A 10,139-nucleotide genomic window follows, 5' to 3' on the forward strand; every position below is an offset into this window, starting at 1 on the left:
TTCTCCTCAAGAAACTGGCTGCTCATGGCTTGGACTGGCACACGCTTCGTTGGGTTAGAAACTGGCTGGATAGCCGGGCCCAAAGAGTCATGGTGAATGGAGCCAAGTCCAGTTGGAGGCCAGTCACTAGTGGCGTCCCCCAGGGCTTGGTGCTGGGGCCGGTCCTCTTTAATATCTTCATCGATGATCTGGACGAGGGCATCGAGTGCACCCTCAGTAAGTTCACAGATGACACCAAGTTAGGTGCGTGTGTCGATCTGTTCGAGGGAAGGAAAGCTCTGCAGGAGGATCTGGATAGGCTGCACCGATGGGCTGAGGTCAACTGCATGAACTTCAACAAGGCCAAGTGCCGGATCCTGCACCTGGGGCGCAATAACCCCAAGCAGAGCTACAGACTGGGAGAGGAATGTTTGGAGAGCTGCCAGGCAGAGAAGGACCTGGGAGTGATGGTGGATAGTCGGCTGAATATGAGCCAGCAGTGTGCTCAGGTGGCCAAGAAGGCCAACGGCATCCTGGCTTTTATCAGGAACAGTGTGACCAGCAGGGCTAGGGAGGTGATCATCCCCCTGTACTCAGCTCTGGTGAGGCTGCACCTCGAGTACTGTGTTCAGTTTTGGGCCCCTCGCTACAAGAAGGACATCGAGGTGCTTGAGCGGGTACAGAGAAGGGCGACGAAGCTGGTGAGGGGCCTGGAGAACAAGTCATACGAGTAGCGGCTGAGAGAGCTGGGCTTGTTCAGCCTGGAGAAGAGGAGGCTCAGGGGCGACCTTATCGCTCTCTATGGGTACCTCAAGGGAGGCTGTAGCGAGGTGGGGGTTGGCTTGTTCTCCCACGTGCCTGGTGACAGGACAAGGGGGAATGGGCTTAAGTTGCGCCAGGGGAGTTTTAGGTTAGATGTTAGGAAGAACTTCTTTACTGAAAGGGTTGTGAGGCATTGGAACAGGCTGCCCAGGGAAGTGGTGGAGTCACCGTCCCTGGAAGTCTTCAAAAGACGTTTAGATGTAGAGCTTAGGGAAATGGTTTAGTTGGGACTGTTAGCGTTAGGTCAGAGGTTGGACTCGATGATCTTGAGGTCTCTTCCAACCTAGAAATTCTGTGATTCTGTGATTCTGTGATTCTGTTATCGGTCTCGGTGGGCACAAGAACAATAGAGTCCCCACCTGGTTACAGAGCCTAGCCGTGGTGTCTCCACTCCACTCTACGCTCCGTACTGTTCCTCAGGGCTAGCACACCAAGTTTCCCCAGTGTGATACCATCTAAGGTTGGAAGTCCAGGGAAAGCTCAGGTAATGCAGCTATGCCCTACTCTGAAAGCCTCTTCAATGCTGTACATTTTCTTTAAAATGTGAATGCTAGTTTTATTTTCCTAGTTACTTCAGGAAATTACACCACACCTGCCAACAAGTTGTTCATCCTTCCCTAATGAGTTGTTCGTACTTCCCTCATCCATTGGACTTGAGTGATATCTTCTTTTTTACATCTGCTTCTCATAAGGTTCTCATCTACATCCCTATAATTAGAATATTTTCAGGTTCTCATCCACATCCCCAATAATTAGGATATTTTACCATATATGTAGCTAAATATTAATTCAGATAAGTTTTAGCATCTTCCCCATATCACTACTTGATAGGCCAGAGATTGCCTCTCTCCAGGCAATCCCTTTCTCTACCTCATGTGTGCGAGTGTTCTAAGGACAAGGAGCCAGTGATGGGTGAGACCAGTCCTGGCAGCTTATACATGGGTGCTGTTGAAGGCAGCGCCTTGTCGATGGCATTTGTGCAGCCGTGCCAGTGGTTGCATATGTCTGTCTGTCTGTGTCTGCCTATCTCGGAGGTGCCCGAGGCTAGGTTCCAGCAGCAGGGCAGAAGAAATCCATGGGCCGGGAACTATGGAGAGGCCTCTTCTAAGGGGTGGTGGCCTCCTCTAACCTGATATAACAAAAGTCTCTTTTCCCCTTCCACAGCCATGGAGTCACAGGAGGAGAGAGCAGATGCTGGGGAAAAGGCACGAATTGCTAAGCAATTGCTGGCAGAAGCATTTGAGAAGGAAGGACTTGATGAAGAATACTGGCTCCCCAAACTGTCAGAGATATTGGGTGTTAAGTCAATAAATGCTTTGAAACATCTACAATATAAAGACTACCTTCAACTGGAGTGCAAAATACGGTACACCTGGGAGACCAAGGCACTCCAAAGGCTCCTAGGAATCACAAGCAATGAAACAGGTGTTGATGAGCTGCAGAAGCAGCGCTTGGAGAGGATGAAGCAGAGGCAAGAAGAAGCCAAGTCAATCCTACAGGAGCTGGAAGAAATGCAGAAGAGCCACAGCCACAGCAAGGAAATGATAAGGCAGAAAGAGGAGGCCCTACAGCAAGCCATGGACATTCCCAAGGAGTACTGGGCACCTCCAGAGAAGGCATTGCTGGATGAGCTGGTTAGCATCCGGAAGCAACTGGAGCAGCAGGAGAAGTCCATGGGGAAGAGGGAGAACGTCTCTGACGAGGAGGTCCTGAGGCGGGCATCGGGAGGCCTGGCTCTGCAGGGGATTTACCAAACCAAGAGCCTGGAGGATGGGCTGGCAAAGCGAGAGCAACTCATCAGGGTCCCTGATGGCTTCGTGCTCACTGGTCCAGTGCAAGGGTCGCTGCTTGAGAGGAAGGAGTTCTCCTCCTCTGCAGCAGAAGCCACTTTCACCAAGTCCATGGAGCAGCTGGGGTTCAGCATCAGTGCTTCTGCCAAAGCTGGGTTCTGGGGGTTCAGTGTTGAAACAGGTGTAGATTCCAGCAAGTCCTCACAGTCAGAGGACTCCCATTGGTCACGCTCGGAGCAGGCGTACATTTGCACCACCAAGTACCAATACATCCCTCTGGCCTCCTACTACTTCCAAAAGGACCAGCTTCGCCTCTCAGACGCAGCCCTGCGAGAGCTGCAAGACATCGAACAGCTTCTGAGCATCACCCAGGAGGCAGACAGGTTCCACCTACTGAAGAGCAGGTGCGCCAGCTTCTTCAGCAGGTTTGGGTCCCACGTGAACCAGGGACCCCTCCACTTTGGGGGAATATTCTGGTGGAAAGCATCTGCCGAAGGTTTCAGGGCAGAGCAATGGGATGAGATGAAGCAACAAACATCTGAAGCACTGAACAGCTACGTCGGCGCTAGCTTCAGCGGCTTTGGTACCAAGTGGGGAGTGAAGGGGGATGCTTCAAACTCCAGCTCACAGGCATCATTTCAGGGAAGAGACAGAAGCAGCACCCACAGAGCAGTTCAGCTCTATGTGACCAAAACAGGGGGCCCAGCAGAGACAGATTCCCTTCCCGAGTGGAAATGCGGGCTTGTGGCCAATAACACAACCTGGTGTGTGATCGACCGGGGCTCTCAGCTGATCCCAGTGTGGGACATAATCCTGTCCAACCACAGCAGTGATTTTAAAGCCTCCCATCAAATGGGCAGCAGCCTCAGGGCTGTCTACGAAGCGCTAACGAATCACAGCACCGGTGTGATCTTTGGAGAGGAACTGGCCAGTGCCGCGGAAGAGGCCAGAGCTTTCCTGGAGCAAGTGAAGACCTGGGAGGGGACGGTGGATGAAAAGAAACTGCTCATGTTGATAGATTTTAAACAGAGTCTGAATAAGAGAACAAGAAATCACAGTGTCTGGATCAACATATGTCTGTCAGACAAAGCATTGCAGGAGTTCCTGGTGAACACTGTTTCTTTTTGCCAGAAGTCTTCTCTAGAAAACACCACCTACATCAAATCTCTGCTGCAGTGCCTGCTGGATCCTCACATCTATTCTGTCAGGGACTTCCCCAGGGCTTCCTTCATTATGCAGTGGGTCTTCCAGAAGGAGCACACCCTTCCCCAAACTCCCAGTATTTCCAGTCTTGAAGATCTCAATACGACACTGCTGCAAATGAAGGAGTACATCATGGAAGTCACCTACGAACCGGCAACTTCTGCATCTGCCATTCATGAGGCAAAGATCAAAGCCACCTTCACTGTAAGCCAGTCTGTTTCTTCCTTGCTCCAGTCTCTGCAGCAAAGGGCACAGGAAGACATAGAACTCTTAGTGCTCTTAGTTACAACCAGCACAGGATACCAAGTAGAAAGCGGCACTTTTCAGTACCTCCTTGGGTGTCCAGAAATTAATTTCATGATACAGGAAATGCGCATGGCACATAATGAATATCAGACCCTGAAGGAACAGGATGTTTGCAGAGCTCAGGCCTTCCTGCTGCTGAGGGGGCTCACCATAACATCTGAAAACAAGAAGGTGACCCCTGAGCAGAAGAATGACCGCCTAGTTTTCATGAAAGAAAAGATGAAAAACACATGGTCCACAGAGATGAAAGCTCTCCTCGAAAAGCACAATGCATTCAAAGACTGGGAGATGCTGGAGAGAGATTTGCAATCCTTCATCGATGGGCAAGTGGAGGACACATCTGGCAACCTGAACAAAGACAGTATAATCAGAGACCTGGAAGATGCTTTTCAAGGCATGCAGCCTCCCAGTCAGTGCAAACCCAAATCAGACAGCAGCAAATCCAAAGCAAGTCAAGCCACTGCAAACCCAGACTTCCTCAACTTACTTAAGCGCCTCGGGCTGGAAAGGTACTATCCAAGAAAAATGGGCACAGAAGATTTCCACATAATACACCAGACATCTGTACACAAGCGCCAGCCCAGCAAGGACAGCGAGCTACCATTTTACTTCCTGCAAAGGCTCCTGACCGTGGATTATCGGGTGAGGTACCTGACTTGCAAGGACGCGAGTAAGCCAGGAGTCGCGCCCACACCAAACACCTCAGCGGAGGAGCATGAGCCTTTTGATTCCTTTGATGACTTTCTCAGTTACTTGGACAAAGGAGCCCCTGAATCTGCAAGCAGGGAGAGTCATGTGCACCCCATGGACCTCCAGATGGCAATTTTTCATTGTGCTGATGATTTCATGAGACAGTACCTTTCCTCAAAGCTCGCTTTCTGCCAGTTTGCACTACCCCTCCTGGTACCAAACCCGGGCACTTCACAGATAGAGTTCCCTCTCTGGTCCCTCAGCCAAATCAAGAAGAGCTGGAAAGGGACGGAGGGATCGGGAGAGCAGACGAGGATTAGCAGTCACAACAACAAACTCATTTATCAGGCAGAGATGCCCATCGTGTCCTTCCTCCGCATCGGCAGCTCTCCTTCCTCTTCCAAGTCTCAGCTCCTGAATGCCCTGCTGAGCAGGAAGAAACACGACACTTTCTTCCACCGCCATTGCGAAGGCAGCACCAAAGACTGCTTCCTGATGAAAGGTGTTGTAGAGATCTCCTGGTACCTTCCCCGTGGTAGCGACGACGACAGCTTTAAAGGCCCTGTTGCTTTCTGTAACCTGCATGGAGATGCGAGAGATTACGAACCCCAGCTGCAGTTTTTACAGAAGATCTCTGCCGTGAACGTGGTTCTTGTTTCTGAGTATGATCAGAGCAACGAGAAAGGCAGGAAATTTTTTGACAATCTGTGGAAGTCTCGGAGGCCTTCGGTTTGCCTTTTCACTGAGAAAGACAGCATTGCAGATGGCCGATCTGGCCAAAACGTAATAATACGGATCAAGAACAGAAATGAAGCAGAATTAGTGGGTGAGCTGACAAAAACAATCCGAGACCTAGTGGAAGGGTCGAGCACGCTTGTTAGCCTCAATGCATGCCTGAGCACAGCTCGCCAGCACGGCTTCTTAGTCGATGAAGATGCAGAAGTCTGTGTGAGAGCCAAAAAAAAGGCAATAAAACTGGTGAATCTGTTAAAGAAGGAGAAGTTGTCTGAGGTCAAATCACAGCTACTGCCTCTTCAGGGAGAACTGTGGCACGACTGGTGTAAAAAGGACAAAGAACTCACTCGCTTGCAGGAAAAGGGGAACAAGAGCATAGAGCATCATCGGAGCCAAATTGAATCGGAGAAGTCTGCAAAACGAAGAGAGCAACTAGGCAAAGCGTTTCCCCTCAATCAGCTGATGAAAACAGTCCTTCGCTTTCTCCACTCACAGCCAGACAATACCAAGAAATTCTTTCTGCAGTGGATGAAGATCTTCATGGACGACATCTCCCCTGATCACCTTGATGAGCTGAAGAGAGAGTACCATCAGAAATGGTATCAAATTGTATCAATAAAGAAAAACAATGAAAGCAACCTGAAAATGCAATTGGTGAAGAAATTAGATGCCCTTTCTGATGAAATCAATGATTCGTCCATTGGCCTTGAGCATATTTTGAGAGAGGTGGGGCAGATTTATGAGGCACTGGAATCAACATTCTCCAAAGAAAAATGCTTTCTCAAACTACCTGAAATTGCTGCCAATCTGATGGTTTTAGGGTATCCCATTGAGCTGATGGATGGTGATGCTTCTTATGTACCACTGCAATGGATTGGAGCCGTCTTTGACAGGTTAATTGAGAAGGTAGGGGACAAGCGAGTATTTGTGCTTTCCGTGCTTGGCATCCAGAGCACAGGGAAGTCAACCCTGCTGAATGCCATGTTTGGTCTGCAGTTTAACGTCAGCGCAGGGAGGTGCACCCGGGGAGCGTTTATGCAGCTCATTAAAGTGGACGAGAAGCTCCAAGAGGATTTGAGCTTTGATTACCTGCTCGTTGTTGACACAGAAGGACTTCGTGCCATAGAGATGGCCAATAAGCAGTCACTTAACCACGACAATGAGCTGGCCACCTTTGTCATTGGCATCGGCAACATGACTCTGATCAACATCTTTGGAGAAAATCCTTCGGAAATGCAAGACGTCCTTCAGATTGCTGTGCAGGCTTTCCTGAGGATGAAGCAAGTTAATCTTTCCCCAGGCTGCCTCTTTGTGCACCAAAACGTGGGTGAAATAACCGCAAAGGAACAGAACATGGAAGGACAAAGACGTCTGCAGGAAAAGCTGGATGAAATGACCGTGACCGCGGCCCAGCAGGAATTCTGTGACATCACCTGCTTCAGCGATGTCATCCGCTTTGACGTGAACACCCACATTCATTACTTTGCTCACCTGTGGGAAGGAAACCCACCGATGGCACCGCCCAACCCCACCTACAGCCAGAACGTCCAGGAATTAAAGAGCAAAATTCTCCAAGCTGCCAAGAAGGAATCGCACAGCAGCGTTTTGAGGCTCTCCAGCTTGAAAGTTCGTATTAGTGACCTGTGGAATGCCTTGCTGAATGAAAACTTTGTTTTCAGCTTCAAGAATTCAGTGGAGATTGCTGCCTACAAGAAACTGGAAACTGCATTTAGTCAGTGGACCTGGCAGCTGAGAAGTCACATCTTAGACTTGCAAATGAAACTGGAAAACAAGGTGCGGAATGGAGAGTTGGACAAGGTCACCACGGATCACCTTGAAAAACTGGTGCAAGAGACAAGTGATGCCATCACCAAGAACATGGAAACGTTCTTCAGTGAAGACAGAGACCGTGAAATACTGATCCAGTGGAAATGCAGCACAGAACTGAAGCTGAAAGAACTGAGAGAGTCCCTTCTTGTTGAAACACGAAGGAAGTGTGCGAAACTTATAGAAGTAAAGAAGAGCCAGAGTAAACTGGATGAGAGGAAGTCTGAATATGAAAACGAGCTCCTGAGAAAGAGCAGAGAGTTGGCCCTGTCTCTAAAAGGCCAGAAATTAGGTGAAAGTGAACTGAGAAAACGCTTCAATTCTATCTGGATGGAGTGGCTTTATGAAGTCTCTTCTGCTGCTCCCCCTCAGGAAGAGGTGGACATTGATGTGGACATAGAAAATGTCCTTCTAGATCACTTTAAGGAGCCTAATGTAGATAAACGAATCAGAAAGTTTTCCCAAAAAACTGTCTTTTGTGTTGACAAAGAGAAACACATTTCTAGGAAGAAAAGTTTTTTTGGCTTTTCTAAAAGTTTGGACGATGCCGATGTGAACAGCATGCAACGAATTACAGATAGCATCATAATGCATGTGAGGGAAAACATTGAGAAGAAGGAAAAGGACAAAATTGATTACAGTCGAACTTTTATTCATGAAATACTAAATGAAGTGGAGGAAGGTATGAAGTCTGTTCCTAACAGTGCAAATTACTGTTTTAATAAAGAATACAAAATGGAATTATCACTATACCTGTGTAGAATGGCAGCAGAAAGGTTTAAAGACATGCATGCAGCATTCAGGAAAGCAAATGATCCAGTCGTCTACCTGGAGAGCAAGAGAGAAGACTTCTTCAAATGTTTCCAGATTTCCTGCCAAGGAGCCTCTTGCATCACAACATTTGCTGATTTCCTGTGCAGCAAGATTGCCCCAGCTCTTCGACACGCCATCTATGAGAAGACAGCTCTTGACATAGCTCGAGACATGAAGGATAAAATTCCAGATTTCAAAGGCAATAGATCCACTCTGGAATATTACATGCTCAAATTCCTAGCAGAAGAAGAAAAATTTGAAAATTTCAAGCATTACCTTAAAGCCCCAGGAGACTTTTTAAATAATTACATTAAGACAAAAGTTGAGACGTACTGTTTAGATGAGAACAGAAGGCTAGAGACGTTTTTAAGAGACTCCCTCTCTCGTTACTATGAAAACATTCAGTCAGCTGTTTTTGCATCAACCACGGTTGTCAAAGACAGAAAAGACAGAAAGGATAAAATCTCTCTTTGGCTGGATGAATTCTGCAGAGCACTCAGAGATGTGCTAAGCTTGCCCAGGAGCGACCTGAAGGGCATTGAACATCAGGAGATAACAGACATAGAGTTCCTGAATAATGCCATGACAGAAGCACTGTCTCCTGTTATTGATGATCTCAGGAAAGAGTTTGAAGGAGCTCGTATGAGCTCCTTTGAAAGGCAGCCTCACACAATACTGGCTGAGCAGTTTGCAGGGTGCCAGGAGCAGTGTCCATTTTGTGGGGCTGTTTGCACTAACACTATGCCAAAGCATGACGGAGACCACCGGGTTGTCTTCCATCGTCCACAAGTTTTGACAGGATACAGATGGCATAAAACAGACAACCTAGTCATTGATATTTGTTCTAGCAGTGTTTCAAGTGACTGCTTATTCAGGATTGGTGAAGACACATGGATCCCCTACAAGAAATACCGGGATGCAGGACATCCCTATTCCACATGGAGCATTCTTCCTGATCCATCCATGCAAGCATACTGGAAATGGTTTGTGTCTTCTTTCAGGACACAACTAGAACAACACTACAATGGGAAATTTCATGGCAAAGGAGAAATCCCTGCTTCATGGCAGGAAGTTACAAAGCAGAATGCACTCGCTGAACTGGAGAAATATTAGGCTATGTTGGTATGAAGGAAAAACTGCAAGTGCTTTGCATTTTAGAAGAACATAATACGAGGATAACCACAAAATCTTCTTGTAATGATTATGATTTAACCTTGTCAATAAAACTAAATGTAATTGCTACAGCATTAGGTGAACTAAGGAGTGCTTCTTATGCCACTGCTCAGCAATTCCCTTGCTTTGTGATAAAGTCAAAGTCCTCTTCCTTTCTTGCCATAAATATTTACATCAGCTTTGTCTTAAAGCAAACTAGAAAAATATTCCTGCAGGAAGCAGTCATACCGCCAAGATCAAGACCAAGTGCCAGATGAAGAGCAAAGGCAGCATTAGAAAGGACCAGTTTTATCAGCTGCTATGGGAAAAGAAATGACACTGGCAAAAGAACAGTTTCCCTGCAGCAATACTTGTCACACTTGCAGAAAGGACAGCGGGGTCTGCGAGCAGGTGAACATTTGTGGGGAACTTGGCAATTTTGGTTTTTGGGATTGTTGTTTGCATTCATAAACTCAGTACTCAGGTTCTGTTCTTTTTCTGATGCCATTAAAGCAATTAACGCAGCATCCTATGCAGATTTAGACAGTGATTTCTAACTGTGTGGTTATTAGGTATAAGTCCTAGGTTAAGATGTGCCTACGCTTCCATGAGCCATTCCTATTCATGAGCCTGGGCCTGGCAAAGGTCCCTCCAGCTCCTAGCCACCCCAACTGCTTTTGCCAAGCACTTCTGTGTTGGGTAAAAGCCCTTTATAACCAATGTAGAGAATTAGACAGCTTTGCAGCTTCCTCAGCAGCTGTCAGCAGTGCGTGAGCTTAGCGTTTGTGCTGTCAAGACGGGCAGGTGGCAACTGAACAAAAA

At 47.6% G+C, this 10,139-nt stretch overlaps 1 protein-coding gene across 1 annotated transcript; it reads left to right on the forward strand.

Moving 5' to 3' along the window:
• Positions 1–1,967: 1,967 nt before the first annotated feature.
• On the forward strand, positions 1,968–9,278 carry LOC309876216 (interferon-induced very large GTPase 1-like; the record flags this gene model as incomplete). Its single annotated transcript, XM_082756220.1, has 1 exon — positions 1,968–9,278. The coding sequence occupies one exon, from the start codon at positions 1,968–1,970 to the stop codon at positions 9,276–9,278; it is 7,311 nt and encodes a 2,436-aa protein (XP_082612346.1).
• Between the last annotated feature and the right edge of the window lie 861 nt (positions 9,279–10,139).

Source organism: Aythya marila (genome assembly GCF_965140915.1).
Source record: "Aythya marila genome assembly, chromosome: 3".
Classification (NCBI taxonomy): Eukaryota; Metazoa; Chordata; class Aves; order Anseriformes; family Anatidae; genus Aythya; species Aythya marila.